Raw genomic sequence first — 22,139 nt, forward strand, 5'->3', positions numbered from 1 at the left:
CAGAAGGAAATGGTCTGTTTTATAGGAATTCTCTTTCAAAATGAGCAAGGTCATTGTAACTGAAGGGCAAAACCTGGGTGCTGCATTCAGTTTGTTGCAAAGCTATGCACTGAGAGCAATCAGGTAGTGATGTCATGTTACATAATACTTTATTGGCTGCAAGAAATGACTTCATGATCCATGTTGCGGACTACAGAAACAGTCCTGTGAATACATATATGAAAACGTGTTTAGGGCTGTGCTCATATTTCTGAGGCCCATGTCATATTACCAACTCAAATCTGAATCATGAAGTGTGATACTTGGCAATTCTTTCCACCTCTTCCATATGTTCAGAAGAAAAGATCTCTGTGTAATGGCTTTTTTTTTTTTTTGTTCTGAACTTCCATAGATATAAAGCTGGCCAACACCTACAGCAACAGAGTGGAAGGCTTGTGTGGTAACTTTGATGGAAGATATAAAAATGATTTCACAAAACCAGATGGTGTTTGGGTGAAGAACGTAAATACATTTGGTGAGAGCTGGAAAGTTCCTGTGACAAGAACAACTTCTCGCCTCAGGTACTTAATTTTCTACTTAATATCCACAGCAAGCACAGCCACTGGAAGTGAGAGAATTAAGCCACAGTTAATATCCAGGAATAACTACACTGTCTTATTTCTAGTCTTTCTTCATTTGGTCTGTGTGTGGGGACTCTTCCTGCTTAAAACTAAGGTGAACTATCAGTGCCTTTCTATCTAGCCGACAGAGGCCTGAACTATCACTGCATTACTCCAATTTAGTATCCTTCTTTGGAGTCACAGCTTCTACAACTGCTAGGGCACAGGAATTAATAAGATCTTTGCCAAGCTCATGGTTCCTGGCAAAGATAAATACATCATGTTGTGCTGGATGGGCCCAAGGGAGATGGGCAAATCCTGGTTCAGTGTCACCCCTTGCTGGGAGCCTGAAGGTAGCTTAGAAGTCCATCAAGATGAATTCACAATTCCTCACAGAAGATGTTCTTGAAGAGTTTGATTTCCTTACTTCTATGGCTATCCTATATAGTGTTTCCTGCCCGTACACAAAAAGGATATTCTTTTGAGTATGAATGAGCGTGATATTTGTGGCTAGACAAATTCTGTGCTAATTAGTCCATACAGAACATTGAAACAGGAGGAAAGGGAGTTTCTTTCCATCCTTCCTTTGAAAGACCTTTGGAAGTTGCTTAGCCGCTAGCACAGAACTTTATCAGCAAGTAAATGTAATTGTATTAGCTGTTAGGTTATAATCTGGCTGCAAAAACTTGTTTGCTAGAATAGTAGAAAGCAGTATGTAGGCTAGTGTTGAGCATAAAGGGGCTCTGGAGGCTAATCCTGTAGGAGAATTCTGGCACTTCAGGCATGCAGACAATTGCTCAGTGAAAATGAACATATGTCCAAGAAACAGTGGCTTATACCAGCTGCATTATTCTGACTAATGTTCAAGTTTTATTGAACAGATTGGATGAAGGAGGTATTGGATGAAGCCTGTTTCATGCAGAATTTCCAAAGAGATAATTACATATATCCCTTTTGATTTTAATATCCATAAATCTCTGAGATGGTAGGAAGTGTTCTAGTACATCTTTGACTTGTTTTATCTATCTCTTTCCCATTCAGGATAAATCATAAGAGAGAAATAAGCTTCCACTTACACCATGAGGCAGAAGTGCTCTTGTGGTATTACTTAGAGTAGTACCATGAATGTCGGTTGTAGAGAGAAATGATGGTTTCATAATGACTTAATTTACAGGCGAGATGTCAACTCAGAAGATGAGTCTGAGGAGGAACCAGATCCAGGGCTCTTCCAAGGCTGCAGTGAAAATAAGCTGGAACAAGAAAACAGAGTTTCGAGATGTCATATCCTGATTGACTCGAATGGTCCTTTTGTAAACTGTCACTCCATGGTCTCACCAGATTTCTATTTCACGTGAGTGGCTACTGCAGACAGTCATTCTCCCCATTTGCAAAATCATTTTGGCACTAGTTTCTGACAAGAGTTTTGCATCTTCTGTCTCCAGGGTATTAACAGAAACTGAGGCTTTAATGTATACGTATCGTGATTCTCAACATAAGCCTACTTTTCTGCTTAGTTAAGAGTTTTGTTGGGCAGCCTGTTCTACCTTCTTAGTGGTTGCCTCATTTTTCTGAGATGCTGCATAATTGCAGATCCCATTCATCTCAGATCTTAATGCCTCTGAAAATCAGCCCATGGATATTCAGATGAGGAAAGCTGAAAAGGTAGCACTGGCAAACAAGCACTGGGTAAAGCAGAATTCTGTGTCGATATTCAAGATATATGAACATGTGGAGAGCACCCATGTATTGAAAGAAGTGTGAAGTCCAGCTCTAAGGATTTAGCAGTGTTAGAAAGTGCTCAATAAGCAAGATGCAGCCATGGTAACCCAAAACAGAAGCAGATCACAAAGAATAACTTGCTGTGACAAGCAGTCAGGTACCTGTTTATTGCTTGTTCATATACGAATACCTCACATGTTAGCAGCAGCTGCACAACAAATGACCTGATCCTCTGTGTTCCTGTTAGCCAGAAATTGGAACTAACTCAGCGTAAGGCAGAAAAGCAGCTGAAAATAAACAAAAACAAAGGTATTGGGAATGAACACTTTTTCATGTTGCACATAGGAGCTGCCTGTTTGATATGTGTGTGGAAGGAGATGAGGATGCTACCTTATGTCGCAGTCTGGAGGAGTATGTGCTGGCTTGTCAGCTGCAGGGAGTCAGTATGGAAGGCTGGAGGGAACAGGCGGATTGTGGTAAGCACAGGAAGAACCAGAAACTTTTTTCTGCCTAAAGGACTCTCCAAATCTGAGATTTGAGGCTTTTCCTAGATGTACCATACATCAAAGCTGCTCAGGGAGTAAAAGCATGTTGATTCACGCTTAAATCACTGTTCACAGTTTAGCATGCACACTTGCTCTTCTGGCCTTTCTTGTATGTCTTATGCTGACATTTGCATTTAGATCCCAGCTTAGAAAGCTACTTAGGAAAGCAGATCTGTCAGGTCCCCAGCTGTCAGAAGTTTTGTGAGTGAAAAAAATGTCTAATTCTCTATTTGCCTGTGAAATTTCAAGATAAAAGTTTCAGCTGAAAACTCCAAATAGAACTTCTAATAGCCTAAAATCCTTTATTTTTCTTTCCCCAAAATTGGGAGGTTCAAGGTTCATCAAACCACACTTTCCCTGCATCACCCATGGTTAGATGACTCTGTATTCCTGGTACTTGCAGGAATAGTTATCCTGAATGTGTGAGGAGTTATTTGTGGTCAGTGAGCACCAGGAATGAGAACACAGCACACACATAGCTTTCACAATGCATTTTTGACTTTGGAGTGCTTTACTTAGAACTCCAGTGCTATTATATATGTATGCACATGTCAGTATATGTGTGGTCATCATATTGCCCCCTAAAACATGGTAACATCCTCTGAATCTCAAAGGGCATTGTGTAAGTAACGCACAGCAGCCTGCTGTAACTGGACTGTCCTTATTTTTACAGGTATATCATGTCCTGCCAACAGCAACTACAGCTCATGCATGTCTGCATGCCCAGCATCCTGCAGTGACTTGACCAGCCCCTCTGAGTGTGAATCACCTTGTCTTGAGGGCTGCGAATGTCTCCCTGGCTATGTTCTTAGTGGTTTTGATTGTGTGCCTTACAGGCAATGTGGCTGCACATACCTTGACAGATACTATGAGGTACAGTCTCTCTATGGGTCAGACAGCTCCCGTGGCACCAGATTATATTTTTTTTTGCTAACTATTTCAAAAGTCTCCTCATTCTTCTCAGCATGTAATTTCCATGGAGGAAGGGAAGAGAGAGACGATCACTTGGTCTGCCTCTGAAACTCTGCCTGCCAGAATTCAAGGCAGATGCTTTGAGAAAGTGTATGATTACACTCCGACCGCCATGTTAATTCTTCACCTTCATTATAAAGGGGAAGTTTAGATTGGATGTAAGGAGGAAGTTTCTTACTGTGAGGGTGGTGAGGCACTGGAATAGGTTGCCCAGGGAAGTTGTGAATGGTCCGTCCCTGGCAGAGTTCAAGGCCAGGTTAGACAGAGCCTTGGGTGGGATGGTTTAGTGTGAGGTGTCCCTGCCCATGGCAGGGGGGTTGGAACTAGATGATCTTAAGGTCCTTTCCAACCCTAACTATTCTGTGATTCTGTTATGCTAAGCAATAGCCTCATAGGCTCCGAAGTTTACAACACACCAGTTTCACAAAAATTCTGTCAGTCACTGTGGTCACTTTCCTCTCAGTGAAGAGTGGTACAAGCAAGGTTGAGAGTCTGTAGAGTTGGCTGTGACATGAAGAGAGTCCCAAGCAAGGCTGGATTCTGAGCGATATGGAGAAACTTCCATTGTTCCTGCAGGATAGAGCAGCTCTGTAATCTTATAGATTTCTGTTTTAATACTAGAGATTTAGTAGAGAAAAGGTCTAAGTCAGTAAAGATTGTTTTTTATGTGAGGAAGGAGACACTATGAAAAGGTAGCACTTTCAAGAAAAATGGCACATAGCATTTCCACATTGCCTCAGAGGCATGATGTGATGTTTCTGCCACTCTCTTATCTCCAACAGCAGTCAGACATTGTTGGTTGCACTTGTATCCCACCTGGGGCTAGGATGTTGTATGCCAGACTCTTCTTTCACATTCTTTCTTGGGCTATCCTTGAGTTTCAAAGGACTGGATTAATAAACTGCTTGCTCACTCTTTTGTAGTTTTACAAACTACTTGAAAAAGGAAAAAAAATTGCACTGTTGCCATTCATCAGGAAGACATCAGAGAGAGTAGCATGGGGCCCCAGTGACTCATTCCTGCTTTCTCTGGCTGGTTTTATTTGATACTTTTTAACATTTAACTGCTGTCTTCTAGATTGGAGAAATATTCACCACTGATGACTGCTCTCAGAGATGCCAGTGCACAGAAAGCTCCACTGTCTTCTGCTCAAACATAGTGTGTGAATCTGATGAAATCTGTGGCATTTCAAATTACAGTCGTGGATGCTACAGGAGTAAGTCATCCACTATCACATTGTCTTTGATGCTAAGAAGGCTTGACTTCCTATTTATAGGATATCACTGAGCTGGGGTGATGAGTGTGTAGAGAAGAAAAGCATACAAGGGATCTTATTCTGATGTTTCATTGTAGAAACAGTGTTTCTTTCCTTTATTCCTGTTGTCTAGTACAAGTAACATGCTTTAAAATACAGGGGATATTCAACATTAGGAGTCAGTATAATCTAAGCATGAACAGTTCTCTCAGGGTTAGGTTATCTGAGAGTCTGAAGTGTTTCTTCTTCCTTGCTGCTAGGTGGACCATGCATGCCAAATCCTTGTAAGAATGATGGAGTTTGCTCTGAAACTGACAGCATCTCTCTCTCCTTCCACTGTGAATGTTCAGAACTGTATACAGGAGAAACCTGCGAGGCTGAAGCGAGGGGTAATAAAACTATTCTGGTTTCACTGTTTGCATTGCACACACCATTTTAAAAAATGGGTGCAATTATGGAGAAGACAGAGCTTGCTCTTCACTTCTATGCCGTAAATGAGTAACTCAGTAGGTAAGAGCCTGTGGTCATCCAAGAAGAAAGAAGGGGGTTCAAATGCCCCAGTGGGCATGACAGCAGGGCTGTGTAGAGCATACAGGACCCTGGTCCGGTGCCACTCCAGAGATCCACATTCATCAAAGAACATGGTGTAAACCAAGGAGACAGGCAAGGGTTGGAAAAAATATTTCTGTTCACAGAATAGTTAGCTTTCACTGACAGGACTCCTCTTTGTTCTTCATTTGAAATCTCTGCCACAGAGGATCCTGAGAACCATACGGTTGCCATCGTCACTGGAATTGTGGCAGGTGTAGTTGTTGTCACCATTCTCATCTCCTCTGCAGTGTACCTGTACAGGTAAGGCTTTTCCCAACTTTTGTAAGTTCAAGATACATACACCCCTTTTAGCACCTGTAAACTTCAAAACTCCCATCAGCCACATACCTGCAGGACCAAAAAGGAACCACAGCATTCAGGATCTCATTTGAAGAATGTCAGGGAAAATACAGCTTCTTCTACAGAAATTAACATATGTCATTTCCATTATCCATATGCATCACTATCGCAAAACTTGGACTTCTCCAATTTCTGACTTCATTCATGCTCACACCATTGTTTGGCCTCTCACTATAGATAAAATATAGATTAATTACTTTTTTTTTTTTCCATTGTGCAGAAGGAAAAGAAAGACGGATACACATGAGATACTAAGGAATTCTTTGAAACAGCCCAGGAATGTACTGGATGACAGAGTACATGAGCACAATTATGGCTGCATTGTGAACAATGCATTTGATCAAAATGAATCCCAGACTACATACCTGTAGTTAGCAATACTTTTCCAATTAATTTGTATTACTTTCTGCTCTTGTATTTTAATAGTATTTCTAATATTTTGAGAATAAAGAAGTCATTGCATTTGCTGAAAACCTTTGACGTTTTTCATTTAAAATATCTCTCAGATCTCATGTTACAGACCCAAATTGAAATATATCCTAACTCAGAGGCTGTGTTGTCTTCAGAGACTGAAAAACACAACATCCAGGCAGAATTTGGCAGTACAAGTGTGCTGCACACCATCAGATACACACCTCTGACAGAGGTACAAGCCATAGACTGATGATGTCAGAATTCATTGTATCATCTCAGGCAGGTCTTCAAGAAAACATCTTACCCCACAGCCTTCCATGGGGAGGGGATTAGGTGACAGAGTTGGATACAGTTCTTACTTCTGGCAAGGCATGTTCAACTGGGGAGAGAAACAATAAAGAAACCACTGAACTCATGGAATGACAGGTGTAGGAAGAAAAGATGACCCTCATTGTCCCCCATGGGAGTGCTGGACTAAAAGAAGGGACTGTTTGAAGGAGAGCTGCCTCCTTGCTGTTATGGTGGACTGGACAAGAAGGAAGGTTGTCATCAGTCCCCTGCCTGAAAGGCATAAGCAAAGGCCTTAACTTCACAAAGTATAACTTCACTAAAACTCTCTAAAGAATAAGATCCTGTAATAAACTTTCCTTTGAGATCTTTGCAGACTCTGAAACTGCCACACTCTGATGAATGTGGGTAGACATCTGCATTGGCTCAGTCCCTGACCATGCTAAGGATGCCCCTACAGCAGAAGGCCAAATGTGTCTGGGGCAAGGCACAATAAGATGCAGTATGTGAGACGCCTACTCCATGATAGACCACTCAAAACACTCAGGAAACTGAGGCACTGACTGGGCCTCATCCAAGCCCTGAACTAATTTCCTGTGCCATGAGTGAAGCTTTGTGACTTACAGTGACTTAACTTTGTGCACCATTTGCTGATGATTTTCCAGTTCTTTGCAGCTTCACTTCTGATTATAGTGAGGAACAACGTGGGCTTCCTCTTGTCCCTGCCATAATGCTGGTTATTATTTACTTACGCTTTCTCCTTTCCCTTGTGTCCATAAACTCATGCATGCTGCTAGCAAGAAAAGCATTGTAACCTCCATGAACAGTAAGGTAGATAAATGGCATTTTATTCTGATCCATTCAAGAACATGCTAGCTGTCCACACATGCATAGCACAGCTATTTTGGAGAGAATGGGACTGGAAAGTGGCTTTCAGCCTCATTACCTAATGAAAACGAATCAACAAGAGAGATCTACTCGTGCACAGACGAACAGTCAAACTTATGCTGGAATTTCACCACAATTAATTAGAAAGGCATCTTTCCTGCTGGCTCAGTGGCAGCTTCCTACTGCACTCTCACACTTTCTAACCACGCAATGCTGTGAACCTTGAGCACTGCTGACCAGGCTCACCTCCCCTTGCAGCTGGTAGGAGCACAGGCCAGTCCCTACCCTGCAGGATCTCAGCCCCAGCTCTTGCAAGCAGCAGGGCCCAGCTGCATCCGGGTAAAGCAGATTTCTGGGTTTCCATGGATCCACTTTCCCCCCACCAATTACACAAGAATTGCCTTTGTTTTTCACTGCAAAGCTCTGCAAATACTTCAGACTGAAACAGGGGATGATACAGAAAGAATTACAATACATTGCTCCACCAGCTTAACTATTTCATGTCAATAGAAGCCAGAAAAATGCCAGATCTGCAGCTCTGATCTTTTAAATCAACCAGCTTGCTCACCCGACTTTTGAAACACTAACCTTTAAATACACTGCTTAGCCCAGCTTACCCAGAGGACTCTCTTTGTTGTTAGTGCACCCTCCTTCTTAACATACTGTACTGGCAACAGCCAAAGAGGAGACAACTGTGTCTGCTCAGCTGTGCTCAGCCCTCAGCTCAGAGGATTCTTGCGGGGCACAATCGCCATACTCCTCTGATGTCCTAAAGGAAATTCCTCGGCCACAACGTGTAAAGCCATCCTAGAAATCTCTTTGCCCTAAAACGGCCACTGGGATTTCCTCTGGGCCTCCTTTGCTTCTCTTCACCAGCAAAAAAGAAGTGGGACAGCAGCGTGCCCTTTCTGTATCATAAGGTTACCCGGTAAGGGATGCTCGCTCTCTGCTCGGCAGGGCAGCCCCGGCCCCACACACCGGAGCTCACCCCCGCGGCCGGCGGAGCCTCGCAGCGAGGAGGTGCTGGCCCGTCTTTCCCAGGGGCAGGCCGAGCTTTTCCACACGACGGGCAGATTTAGCAACACCTCCTGGAGCGCAGCCTACAGCCGCGGAGCCACCGCTCCCCGGCGCTCCTCCTCGCTATTTATAGCGGCCGGGAGGAGCGAGGACCCGGCCCAGCTTCCGCCGCTGCCCCCGCCCCGGGGTGGCAGCCCGGCTGCGGTGACAGCGGGAGTGGCGCTGCAGGGTGAGCGGGGCACTGGGGGGACACTGGGGTGCGGGCAGGCGTCTGCCAGCAGGACGTAGCTCTCCCGGGCTGCCGAGAGGGATGAGCCGACCTGGGGACGGGCTGGGCTCCCCGCGGCCGTGTCTCCCGGAGCTGCCGCGGTACCGGCACAAGCAGAGCCCCGAAGAGCGCACGGCCGGGGCTGACCGCTGTGCGGGGAGAGCACCGAGCGCTCCGGGCTGTAAAATGGCTTCATCTTCCGCGGGAGCGGTGGCGATTTCAGCGCCGAGTCTCCGGCGGCGCGTCGTTGGGCCCTGCAGAGAGCCCGGCGGCTGAAGCATTAGTTAGGTGCCGGCTGCGATAGATGCCAGTGGTAGGCCCTAATGATCTTTCTGCCTGCAGTCTCCCAGTAGATGTTCTGTGCACATCCCGGACCTCCCCTGCACCGTGCCTTGCACTGAGCCTGCCCAACGAGAGGGGCATGTCCTGACCTTGGGCTCTGGAGATGGCAGCCATCGAGAGCTTTAGTGCCACCCACCCCGGTGACCCTGAGCCTGGGGACCTGATCGAGATCTTCCGGCCAGCTTACCAGCACTGGGCTCTCTACCTGGGAGATGGGTATGTCATCAACGTGACGCCTGTAGGTAAGGCTGGTGCAGATGGGCCCTTGGGGATGCCCAGGGAGCTCCTTCTCCATGGGCTGATGGTGAGCCCTGTGTGTGTAGATGACCTTTCCAGAAACCCATCTGAGGTCTGGGAGGGGCCAGATGGGGCCCACCTGGCTCATCCTATCCCTGCCTTCCCCAGATGAAGGGCCCCCCGCCACATTCTCCAGTGCGAAGTCAGTGTTCAGCAGGAAGGCTCGGGTGAGGATGCAGCTCCTGAAGGATGTGGTGGGAGATGATACCTACCATGTCAACAACAAGTATGATGGCACCTATGCTCCCCTCCCAGTGGAGGAGATCATCCGGCGCGCCGAGTACCTCATTGACCAGGAGGTGTCTTATGACCTGCTCAGCAACAACTGTGAACACTTCGTGACGCTGCTCCGCTATGGCGAGGGTGTCTCTAGCCAGGTCAGTAACATGGCGTAAGCCCCTGCATGCCTCACAGTGCTGCTGTATGTGAGTCCCTGCACTGGGGCACAGCCTGGAAACTGCCTGGGGACAGCAAAGTCCAAGGTGTAGGATCCAGACTGTCATTGCCTCTGGCCTCACAGGACACCATGAACCAGGAGGTTCACCGTCTGCACCCTGATAGAGCCCTCTTACCAAATGCCACAGCCTAAGGGTGAAAGCCTGGGTGTTGCCTTCTTTGCTTATGAGGAAGGTGTCTCTTATTCATTTAATTGCTTTGATTAGCCCTGCCTGCTCTTCGTTATTCATGCCTGGGGGTAAAAAAGAAAAGCTCATCATGTTTCCAGCCTGTGTTTTACTTCTCTGCAGGCCAACAGAGCAATCAGTGCCATCGGGTTTGTGACAGCTGCTGCTGGTGCCTTCTCCTTGTTGGGCTTGCTTCGGAGCAGATCCAGAGAGAGACAGTATTGATGGGCCATCGGGATGAGCTCAGAGCAGGGCAGAGAGGCCCTGGCTGGGTTACCTGGGACAGTCTGTGGCCACAGCTGCCACTAAGATTTACTAACAACTGTGTTCCCCTTGCTGAGAGCAGCACTAGTCTCTTTTCCACATTGGCTTTTATTTCATTGCCTGTGATGATTTCTGTAGTAGTCTGGGAGTGTCTGCAAGCAAATTCTCCATCCTCATGCACCCAGTGCTCTGCTGGGGACTGGTCCAGGCTTTCTAGCACATCATAGACTAGTTAGGGTTGGAAAGGACCTTAAGATCATCTAGTTCCAACATCCTGGTTTTATTAGCTACACCCTGCTGGCTTTTTCTGTGAATAACTTGTTTTAACCTTAACATTTTTACTTTGGTTTTTTGTTTGGGGTGTTTTGTTTTTTAATTAAAACTAATGTAAAAGTATTGCTGAGGGTTTATTGTGTGTCCTCCAGCTAAGGGCCTGTGCAACTGGAAAACCCCAGTTTCTCAGGCCTGCGAAAGGGCAGACAAAGCATGCCCTGTGTTTTGGAGCCTGCGTGCGCTGCCTACATGGAGCTGCTCCTGGGAAGGGTGGGAGGCAGGAAGGAAGGGCTGGTGTTACAAGTTATATCCTTCGGTGTTTTAAATGAGTGTGCTATTTTTTCACGATGGTGTTGTGGTGAATTTTCTCCTGCCTGGAAAGCATCCCGTTCACTGGCTCTTGTGCCTCCCTTTGGGAGCGGCAGACCCCCAGTTTGGTGGGGGCATGGTGGTGTGGTCTAGCAGAAAACCAGGTAGGTTTTTCCCTGTTTGTTCCAGACTGGGGCTGCTGTGCCACTGAAATGCTTCATCACTGTAAGTGCAGTAATTGTTTGCACTGTATCTTACCAGGCTTACTAGATGACCTTTAAGGTCTCTTCTAACCCAAACCATTCTATGATTTTACTCCTTGGGCTGCCAAAGCACTGAGGTTTAAAGATCACACCGGATTGCAAGGCAGCCTTTGCCCTGCGGTGCTGTGGGTGATGTACCTGGAGAATGAGCTATGCAGCACCTATTCTCCATCTCCCTGTGTACAGAGCCCTGCTATTTCCTTATTGCAAAGCTGACATGTGGCTTGTCTTAGAAAAGTGTGGTTTATTGCTTTTTACCAGGAGTATCAGGCTGATTTGTTTGGAACCATGTTATTTACAGATGGCATGTAAGAAATGAAATCCTGGGTGGCTTTTGCCGCAGGCAACTGCCTGGACTGTAAGAAGAGATGACAGCAAAAGAGCTGTTTGTAAGAGGCTTGCTAGTTTTTGTCTGCTCTTAACACGTACATAAAGGGATCAGAAGGTTTTTTCTAAACATCAGTTGTTTCAGTGTTTGAAATAACAAAACCAAGACTTCTGGTCATATTTGTAGTGCCCTCTGTTATTACATTTAAATAAAGCTATTCTTTTTTAATATGGGAAAGCATAATAAAACTGAAAGTCCTTTTCCTTTTTTTTTTTTTTTCCTGCAAATGTCACCAAGAGATCTTCCATAGCTAAACTAATTAGGTGGTTGAACCACTTGAGCAAGTACAAAGTATAAAGAGCAAGTATAAAGGGGCTCAACCTCTTGCACCTATCCAGCAGCCGTGTGCTGGAGCATGTTAAACTCCCTGCTTCTTGGCATGACCTAGTTAGAGTGAGAAGCCACAGAGTGACAGCACACACAGGGCCAGGACCTGGAAGAGGAAGGCGGGGGGGAGGCTAGGGGGTGTATGCGTCATGTATGCAGCAGTTGTGCTGGCCTTTCCAACCTTAAGTAGGGCATATCCTCACCAGCCTTCTCAGCCTGGTCTCACAGCAATTCATGAGCTTTAACCTTTCGTGTACTTGGAGCATTATGCCTGCAAGAACTGGCAAGGGATAGCTGTGAGAGGGCAATGTAGGCACCCTCTCACATCTGTAATGTGATCTGTAATCATTCTGCGATGCAAGAAAACTGGGATTACTTCATCTGGGGAACTTTCTTGTAGTTCTTGGAAGCTGCAGTGTTGCGTTAAACACAGGATTTTGCAATTGTGCACATGCTCCTCTGTGCGGTCGAGACTTACTCTGGATTGCGTTCCTTCAAGCCTGGTGGGCGCATTGACAGGATTTGGTGGACCAGTGACTGAAACATGGAGTGAGAGTGTGACATGGAGCAGCAGAAGCCATTGCTTTGCTGTATTCAGTATTTTTGAGTCTTTGTAGGAGTTGTTGGCAAGGCTCAAGAACTGCTGTCGCCACAGAGTAGAGTGAAGGCTGTTATTTTACTGGCAGCCAAGATAATCCTTTCCTAACCCCTAGGCACAGCCAGCACAGGCCCAGGGGCCCCTGAATGGATGGGTGTATGCAGGGATTTCAAACATGTGAAGCTAGCACACACGGGATGCAAACACAGGCTGTTCAGTGCGAGCCAGAGAAGCTACCAGCACTCTGCAGCCCCACATCCAGCTGCAGGGTCTCACCTAGTCCTTGTCACTGTGTTCATAGGTGGGGTTAATGTAAATCTCATCTGTGCTTTTTGCTGCGAAGTCGTCTGTGTTTACAGGAGGCCAGTTGGGATCCCTTTGCAGCATCCTCTGCCATTTTCGGTACTGGCTGTTTGACTGGTACCCAAACCAGGCTTTAATCAGCAGCCAGAGGTGCTTGTTCTGCAAGATAATGTCCTGTGGAGTGACATGATGCAGGGTCAGTGCTACTGTGCTTCACTGGAAAGGAGGACCACTTGGGGACAAAAGCCATCCCTTGCTACATGCACAAACCCCTGAGCCCCATGGCGCTGGGCAGCTGTGTGCACAGCTGACAAATGCCACCTTCCTTATCCACATGAAGGCTCTGCTCAGTTCTGTCAGGACAGCACTGATCTCAGTTTAGCTGATGGGGATAATCAAGGGGGAAGATTTTCCTCCTGGGGTTGTGGGACAACCAGGCACTGCTGCTTCTTGCCAGGTACTATTCCTGGTGCTGGATACAGCCAAGCCTCAGTTCACAGAACACTTCAGGGCTTGGTCATTAATGCAGTATCCAATGCCACAAGCCAGTGTAGTCTCTGGCCTGATTGATTGTAGGTCAAGAGGGAACTGGTGGTTTCAAAATCACTGCCAAGCACCTGGCCCGTGCTGCCATGGACTCTTCCCGGGCAGCTGCACTTCAGCTCACTCCCTCTCTAAAGGCTTGAGATGTGGTCTAAATCATCTCTGGGGCTGCATAAAATGTATCTGACTGACACACATTGAGTCTTAAGGGAAAAAGAGGCCTGAAGGTTTATGCTTCTGCAGGACATTGCAGCTGTAAATGGGGGTAGAAAGACCTCACAAGGGGCTGCTCCTGTTCACCCCAGGGAGCAGGTAGGTAAACAAAGACACTCACCTCTGTAAATAGAGAAATACAAAAGGTGACCAAGAGCATTAGTAAGATGTAAACTCTCCAGATGAGAGGAGTGCAAAGAAACTGTTGGAAAAGACATGAACAGCAATTAGGCTTAAATGCCTTGCCAAGATTTGTATCTGTTCCTAATGATTTGAGAAGCTGACTAAGTTTTCCCAGGAGTAAGTATGGAGGAGGCAGTAGGAAATAACAGTAAATCCTTGTCACAGAGATCTTGGAAGGATTGATGCCAGATTCCCCATGACATGGAGCTGCCTAACTCATCTTGGCTATTTAAGCTACTGCTGAAACATGCAGATTGGGTGCCTGGGTCAAGATCTGGTGCTCAAATACTTCCAGGGAGCTGCAGCTAGTGCACGATGTGCGGCTTCTCTCCCTCTGTGTATGCTTGCCCTAATGGCAGGCCCCCATCCGAATTCATCCTTTGTAGGATGGCTGGAGATTATCCTAAGGGCTTTGCCATTCCTGATGTTGCGCAGCACAGCTGAGGCAGCTGCCTGCACTGTGCCCTGGCTGAATGCCCAGGAGGGCTGAAGCAGCTGGCGCTATGTAAGCTCATGGTGCTCCCGGGGAACGGGGTGGCAGCAGCAATCCTTGCCCACTCGCTTCTCTGGCCAACAAGCCTCCTCCAGTGCAAAACCACAATCCACCCTATTGTGCCTTTTCTGTTAGTCAGAAAAACCCAGCAAGCTATAAGCACTTTTTCTTCTCCTGGTTGATGCCCAGCCTTTAGAGAAGAGGAGGTCTGCCTCATTAATGAAGCTCTTGTAAGAGGGATGTTAGAGATGTTTGAAAGGGCTGCCCAATCACCATCAGATCAGCAAATTAATTTACAAAACTATAGGTGTAACTTCTGCTCTGGATGCTTAGGTAAAGGGCCGGCAAAATTCATGCCATGAGAAGGAAATACATATTTAGTTTGTGCTTACCTGCATTCCACTGTACACAGTATCAATGTCTGCGAAGAAGAGGAAGAGGCAGACTGCAAGCTGGAGGGCCAGGAGCACTGAAAATACATCTATGGAAAGAAGAGCATTTGTGGCCCTGGGAAGGAGGGAGTCTGGTGACAAAACTCAGCAAATATGCTGGCAGAAGCCCAAATGCTAATGCTGTAAAAATGCTATCATGTAAAGTGCCTTTCTTTTCCTCCTCCTTAAAAGAAGAACTAGGGAACTGAGCTACTCCCCAGCAGCCTGTTGCAGGTCTCACCACCTACACTTTTTATTTGCACAAGTGATCCAACACGTCCTGATTCTTATACAGCCAACAGAAAACTGCCCCAAAGGGGCACTGCTGTGAGCCACACCAGCATTCCTCCTGCGCTTGCTTCTCCATGTGCTCAGCTGTGTGCTTGGAGCACCAGCAGTGGAAGAGGCTGCTTGTCCTCCTCTCCAGAAGAGCCCAGTACTTCTCCAGCAACAGAATACAAAGGTGGGCTACTCCTGTGCCTTTCACAGGAAGGGTTTGTCTGGCTTTGCATCCTCTTCCAAAGGAGCAGGAGGCCACAGAGTGATGGCAAATAGCTCAGACATCCAGAGGTGCCAAACTCCTGGCAGTGACCAGGAACTGAGCATCTTAAAACTAGCTGGCAGGTTGGGTCAATAGCTCCCAACAGCCTCCTGGCAACCTTCTTGCTGTCAGGGACTAGAGGCTGCTGAGTGGGTGGCAAACCCAAGGGAATTGCCCTTTGCTTCCTCCTAGGCACTGCCCCAGTATGGGGATAAAATACAAGATAAGTCCATGCAGATTTCTCAGCTGACAGAGTCCTCTGTCCCATCTCAGCCTGGCTGCTTGCAGGGCAGCTTTTCTCTGCTCTTACCTGTCTTCTGCAGGTGATCAATGCTCTGTGAAATGGGTTTGGGACCTGCCTTTTAACAAAATCCTTAACAAAATCAACTCTGCTAAGATGAAGCAACCTCCTGCCCTCTCATCCATGAGAAAAAGTGCTGCAATTGCAAAAGAGCTACCAGTGAACTCATGGATAGAAGGGCTACATCATCTCTGCAAAACTCAGAAAAAAAAAAAAGGTTATTGTGAGAGGATTTTAACAGTGATATTATCACAGGCTTTTCTCTCTCATCATTAGGAATGGAAGTCAAACAAGGTAAGACTGTGAATCTCAGAGGAACTCTTTCCCATGTATTTTGAAACAAATGTATCTGATCCTCATGTTCTTTGTGTGGACAATAATGCACAGTTCTGTACTAAATCCAGTACATCATCTTCTGGAAAGCACATTTTCCAAACCAAGATGCAGTCTGCTTTTTCAGCTATGCTGCCTCTTATCTCAAGGAAGAAGCTAACATAAGCAGTGCTCACTGAGCTTTTTTCAAATTGAGAAGTAGGAGCTCACATATACTAGCAATTATTCTACATGCCAGTAACCTGTGTGGGTACAGAAAAATCCACAACACCCCTTCCCTAGCAGCCTCTCCTGCCAGGGTAACTTTGAGGCAGGAACAGGAGTCTGTGGAGTACATGTTACTCCAGCTCTACTCACAATTGGTGTAGATGGGCTTCCGGAATGGCTTTCCCTTGGAAAAGACAAAGGCCACAATGATGCAATTGATAGAGGACAGTGGCCACAATGTAGTGTCTTCATAACTGAGTACATTGCTCTGGGAACCGCTGCTGGTACTGTTTCCACCTGGGCTACTGTTGGACATGGTCTGGTTCCCTGGAGAGCAGTGTCTGTAAGGTAACACACAACACTTTGTTCCTGCTCTGTCTAGCTCTCTGTTGCAATTCCCTCTTCTTTCGAACCCAGCCTACTGTAATAGCCACGTAACAGCCACTGAAGTGAAACTTCAAAACAAACAAAACAGCCAAATAAAAAATCATCTTGATCTTCTGGTCTGTGCCAAAATCTCAGCTTGCAGGTGGCCAACAGCAGCAATGTTTGAGAGACACGGCTATGAAGATGCACTCCCCAGCTGCCTGCACACCACTCTGGCACACTTGCCCTGCAGTACATGTGTGCAGCGGCAGGGAAATGGTCCTGGCTGAGCCCTGGCACCTGGGAGCATCCCCACTGAAACGCCTCCTGCCCCACGGGTTCATTTCTGCATGATGGTATGCTGGGCATTAATATATATTGTAATCTAGATGCAATATGTGTATATAACATATAGTTCAGCTCTGGAATATGGGGAGACTTTTCATCTTTCACAGACACAAACAGCTGTGGCTTCCAGCCTCCTAACTGTTTTGTAGGCTGAGCTGGGTCCCAGAGGAGCCCGGCCCAACGGCTGTTTATTGCTGTGCGGCCTGACCCCGAGAGAGAGCAGTACAGGGGAGCGGAGGGACTACCAGCGCCGCTTGCCTGCACTTCCAATGGGCAGAGTGCTGTGCGCTTCAGAGGCCGTGCTTGGAAACCGCGCGTTAGGCCTCGGGCTGGCCCTTCAGATTGTAGTGTGGTATCTGCAGCGACTTGGTTTTTTCTTGGCAGTGTTCTGCTGAGTACACACACGGTTTGGGGGGAAGAATTGTTCCCCTCGGGTTCTGTGGTGTGCCCAGCAGCAGACCACAGTGAGGCTAAAGTGTCCCCCGCCATGTAGCAGCAATGTGATCTGCAAGTTTAAGGTCAGAGACAAAAAGAGAGCCTTACCTCTGGCTGGCCAGTGCTACATACCAGGGCTGCTGCTTCACCAGGAGGAAGCCACAGGTTTGCATGATTATGGTAAAGCACACATTGAGGATGATGGAGAACAGCAATGGAGGAGAGATGAGCTGGCCAGGAGGGCGATAAGGTGCCAGCTGTGGATACGCTTCTGTCAAACTCACTGGAGAGAAAAAAGAGGCATTTGCAGTCTGTAGCAACCCAGCCCACCAGCATTCTCCCTCTGTACTTGCTGGGCAAGCAGGGCCACAAGCAGACACACTCATCTGCCTATCACAGGTGAAAGCTGCAAAACCTGGCCCTAATAAGGCTATTATCTAATAGCCCTAATGGCTATTATCTTCATTATTTTCCACCTGAAACTTCTCTGAATCCCCCTTTAGGAAAACACACAGAGAAGATGGGGAATATCATTCTATCCATGGGCATCTCCACAGCAGTTTAAGAGCTGTACTGGGTCTCATGGCAGACACACAGGAGCCCCATAGCAGTCACCAAAGCAACTGTTCCTTCCTTTTCCAGTCAAGTCTCACATGCAAATCCTAGTGGTTACTTATAGACTTCTGCAGCTCTGAGCTATGAGCCAGATCTCATATCCCTGGGCCCTAGGGATTAATCTAGCATCAGTGGTTATGGTGTTACTGACACAGCAGAACTTGGCTCCTCATTTTAATTTTTATTGGGAAATGAAGTCAGCTATTTATAATTCAGGCTCTCAAATAGACACAGGTGGCTTCCCCAGGCTGCTTACTTGTTAGACAAACCAGAAGGGTGATGACGGCATCTTGTATCAAATACTGTTGATTCCCAAAGATTTGCAGTTGCTGGAAACAAAAACAAAGGCAGCACCACCTGAGAACTGATGACAATTTTGACAGTACAAACCGCAGCACCTGATGCGATTTCAGAGCAATGTCATGCCAGCAATGGCAGCCTCATAGCCCTGATGCAATACCATGAGAGCTAGCAAGCCCAGCTTGCCAACTGTCAGATGAGTCATAGAATCATAGAATAGTTAGGGTTGGAAAAGACGTTAAGATCATCTAGTTCCAGCCCTGCTGCCATGGGCAGGGACACCTCACACTAAACCGTGCCACCCACAGCTCTGTCCAACCTGGCCTTTAACACCGCTAGGGGTGGAGCACTCACAACCTCCCTGGGCAACCCATTCCAGTGCCTCACCACCCTCACAGTAAAGAATTTCTTCCTTCTATCCAATCTAAACTTCCCCTGTTTAAGTTTTAACCCGTTACCCCTTGTCCTGTCACTACAGTCCCTAATGAAGAGTCCCTCCCCAGCATCCCTATAGGCCCCCTTCAGATACTGGAAGGCTGCTATGAGGTCTCCACGCAGCCTTCTCTTCTCCAGGCTGAACAGCCCCAACTTCTTCAGCCTATCTTCATACGGGAGGTGCTCCAGTCCCCTGATCATCCTCGTGGCCCTCCTCTGGACTTGTTCCAACAGTTCCATGTCCTTTTTATGTTGAGGACACCAGAACTGCACACAATACTCCACGTGAGGTCTCATGAGAGCAGAATAGAGGGGCAGGATCACCTCCTTTGACCTGTTGGTCACGCTCCTTTTGATGCAGCCCAGGATACGGTTGGCTTTCTGGGCTGCAAGCACACACTGAAGCTGGCTCATGTTCATTTTCTCATCGACCAGCACCCCCAAGTCCTTCTCCGCAGGGCTGCTCTGAATCTCTTCTTTGCCCAGTCTGTAGTTGTGCCTGGGATTGCTCCAACCCAGGTGTAGGACCTTGCACTTGTCATGGTTGAACTTCATAAGGTCGGCATCAGCCCACCTTACAAGCGTGTCTAGGTCCCTCTGGATGGCATCCCTTCCCTCCAGCATAGGGTCAAATGAAACCCCTTGCTAATTCATAGCACTTGTGGGGGACCCAGTGTCTGAATGTGGCATTTGAATGTTTTTTCACCCTTCTTCCAGCAGATACCAATGCTGCATGTACCAGTTAGACCAGGTCATGCACTCCCAGCCCACAGTAACAGCAGTGACAGCTAGAGTTTTACTTTGTGCCAGGTTTGAAATGTCTTTGGGTAGTGGGGACATGGACAAAGTTGGTTTACCCAGACTAGTGGATGGAGAAGCTGTTCCCATGTAGTGACACACCAGTGGTCCTTGTTTGCCACTAAGCCTCAGCTGTACCTTGTAGATTCATGCCAGTTCACTTTGCTTTGTGCCCTTCACCTTCCATGGAACTGTGCACAGATGATGTACATGAACTAGGCAAGAGAGGTGATTATAGGCAAGAGGTCTATACATGAATTTCCTTCCCTGTTTATGTTTTCATGTATTAAAATTTTAGAAGATTCATCACATAATGGTGATACACAATGGTAGTTCTTCCTTAATTACCCTCCTTCATCTACCTGAGACATTCCCTTTCAAGCATTTCCAGCAGAGAGAGGCAGCTGCTTTCCCAAAGCATTTTACAGAAGTCCTGGTCCTGGGCCTCCTGCTTGCTGGAGCAAGGACTCACCCCCTTCTAATTCCCTTTCTTCTTTTGGAAGAGATGAAGTTTTATCACTGAGCTTTTTCCACGATTTTGGAGGTCCTTACAATCAATTTACCCCCTACCAGTAACTACCTAGCTTTTCACATCTTTGTTATTTCTTGAAGCCCTGTATGCCTTTTATACTCGGATGACTAATACCACTAAAGATAAAAACCTATAGTGAGCAAAGTGTAGAGACAAAAGATGAGCATGAAACACTTACCCAAAACAGCAGAGCCGTACCAACAAACTGAATCAGGCCATAAAGGGTCAGGTATTTAACCACAGCGAAGGAAGCAACCAAAGCTGCGCGACCTTCCCTGCTCAGAACACAAAACAAAGCTAAAATCCCCACTTACAGCTACGGGACTGTGTTTTAGTGCTACAGACAATTTCTGCATTTAGGATCTGTGTTTAGGATCTCTAAGAAGAATAGAAAACAATTCAAATTCCATAGACAACTATGTTGGCCTTAAGATACTGAAGAGCCACTTAATTACCCTTCATCTGCAGTATTTTGTTTCTTTGGTTTTATTCTGCACATAAAATTTAAATACTTGGATTAAGCTGTTGATTTTTGATCACTAATTTGCTCAAACTGCTCTGAGAATGAAGCACAATACTACACAAACAGGTAATTGTCTTCACGTACATTTGGTTGAATGGCATTAATACTGGCTGCTCCATGACTGTGTGCAGCATATAGATACATATACTTTAAAGCCATGGCAAGCAAATCTATTCCGTGATCAGTGTAAAACTTGCCCCTTTGTGCAACTCTGCTGCTGTACCTGTTCCAAAAAAAACAGCCATCATGGGCAATACTCTCCTACAACCACAAAAAAACCTCCCAGACTGGAATTTGAGGATCAAAACCAATTGAAAACCTCTTCTGTTATATTTTATATAGTTCCTGAGGAATTAAGTTTGATTCATCAGCACCTAAGAGAGCAGCACACTCCTACCCATGGCCCCACACACTGAGCTCAGCGCAGGCAGCAGCAACCCGCGACTGCACCAGGGCAGCACCCAGCCAACTCACCTGATCAACTCCGGCACACACTGGATGTTGGGTATTTGGGAGGTGAAAGGCGATGCCACTGATGCCTCCTGCTCTGACAGTGATATCCCTGCATGAGCCATTTTCAAAGCCTGAAATCCATGGGAGTCAGAAGATGAAGAGACATTCCTCCCAACCTGCGCAGTTATTTCTGCTTTACAAGTTTTGCTTCAAATGTCCTTTGTAACTGATCTTCCTCTGTTCTGTGGCTCAGTTGATCTCATTTCCCACATCCTTTCCCTTCCCTGGATCTTAAATATTTCTTTTGTTCATTTAATCCCATTTTACCTTGTAAATACAATCCTTTGAACTACCCTGCCTGCAGTTTCCCATACAAGAGTTTGTGCATATCTTTCCTATTAAACAGTCTGCTAAGCTATTATTTAAATTACCATTTTATCTCCTTTCTATTCCTTTCAAAGTCCTGTTCATATTTCTTTTATTACTCTCTTATGAGCTTGCTGGCCATGTCACTGCTGGTTGAGCATTCAGGTGTAGGCTATAGACAACATTTACAAGCAAGTTAATGCATTATTATAAAATAATATTGCCATATCATATCTATTATAATAATATCAGAATACAGTATATATAATTTACTAGACATAATATATAATAAATTATTATAATAATAGGTAATATAGTAATTACTTTTATGGCTAAGACCCTCAGATTTCCAATTGTGTAAGAGACGTATAAGGAAAATGTCTCTTGCCCTTATTTCTGAGGACAAACAAAGAAACAATAATCCTCTGTTATTGCATACATTACTATAAAAAAATGTGTAGATAGTATTTTACAGTGACACGCTGATGGAGCATACCCACGGACTAACTTGGGAAATGCTGGTGACAAGTGATGTTGGATGGCTTCTCATTACAGCACTCCTAAGGCTGAAGGAGGGGAAATTTAACAAGAATGGGAGATGATGTCCTACGTACCCCGCAGTCATTGGCGCCATCACCACACATACCCACGTAGTAACTGGTGGAGGAAAAAGAAGGAAAACATGTAAGTCTTGCATGTAGCTGATTCTGCAGTGAAGCACCCACTAGCTTAGCACTTGTGGGTACATCAGAGCAGGGATGGCTGCCAAGAAGACAGTGGATGTTTCTGGAGGACAAGATGTATATGGGGAGAGGTTGGG

At 46.2% G+C, this 22,139-nt stretch overlaps 3 protein-coding genes across 3 annotated transcripts in view; 2 read left to right on the forward strand and 1 right to left on the reverse strand.

Annotated features, from left to right (window-relative positions):
* The window catches only part of LOC136009921 (zonadhesin-like), a 58,951-nt gene extending 52,539 nt beyond the window's left edge, over positions 1–6,412 (forward strand). Inside the window, exons 52-59 of the mRNA XM_065670385.1 lie at positions 392–560; positions 1,774–1,950; positions 2,664–2,794; positions 3,537–3,736; positions 4,913–5,051; positions 5,351–5,479; positions 5,846–5,942; positions 6,262–6,412. Coding sequence (XP_065526457.1) covers positions 392–560; positions 1,774–1,950; positions 2,664–2,794; positions 3,537–3,736; positions 4,913–5,051; positions 5,351–5,479; positions 5,846–5,942; positions 6,262–6,412 — 1,193 coding nt within the window. The remainder of the gene's footprint in view (positions 1–391; positions 561–1,773; positions 1,951–2,663; positions 2,795–3,536; positions 3,737–4,912; positions 5,052–5,350; positions 5,480–5,845; positions 5,943–6,261) is intronic.
* Positions 6,413–8,733: 2,321 nt separating this feature from the next.
* PLAAT1 (phospholipase A and acyltransferase 1) lies at positions 8,734–11,852 on the forward strand. Its single transcript, XM_065674849.1, has 4 exons — positions 8,734–8,877; positions 9,259–9,500; positions 9,664–9,932; positions 10,302–11,852. The coding sequence occupies exons 2-4, from the start codon at positions 9,362–9,364 to the stop codon at positions 10,401–10,403; spliced, it is 510 nt and encodes a 169-aa protein (XP_065530921.1). The 5' UTR covers positions 8,734–8,877; positions 9,259–9,361; the 3' UTR covers positions 10,404–11,852.
* Positions 11,853–11,894: 42 nt separating this feature from the next.
* Positions 11,895–22,139, reverse strand: part of LOC136012064 (probable cation-transporting ATPase 13A5) — a 33,750-nt gene continuing 23,505 nt past the window's right edge. The window contains exons 22-30 of the mRNA XM_065674824.1: positions 21,934–21,976; positions 20,975–21,084; positions 20,156–20,252; positions 18,169–18,241; positions 17,406–17,580; positions 16,299–16,489; positions 14,728–14,816; positions 13,781–13,861; positions 11,895–13,077 (exon numbers count right to left, since the gene is read on the reverse strand). Of these exons, the coding sequence (XP_065530896.1) occupies positions 12,877–13,077; positions 13,781–13,861; positions 14,728–14,816; positions 16,299–16,489; positions 17,406–17,580; positions 18,169–18,241; positions 20,156–20,252; positions 20,975–21,084; positions 21,934–21,976 (1,060 nt within the window). The 3' untranslated portion in view covers positions 11,895–12,876. The remainder of the gene's footprint in view (positions 13,078–13,780; positions 13,862–14,727; positions 14,817–16,298; positions 16,490–17,405; positions 17,581–18,168; positions 18,242–20,155; positions 20,253–20,974; positions 21,085–21,933; positions 21,977–22,139) is intronic.

Source organism: Lathamus discolor, chromosome 3 (assembly GCF_037157495.1).
Source record: "Lathamus discolor isolate bLatDis1 chromosome 3, bLatDis1.hap1, whole genome shotgun sequence".
NCBI lineage: Eukaryota > Metazoa > Chordata > Aves > Psittaciformes > Psittacidae > Lathamus > Lathamus discolor.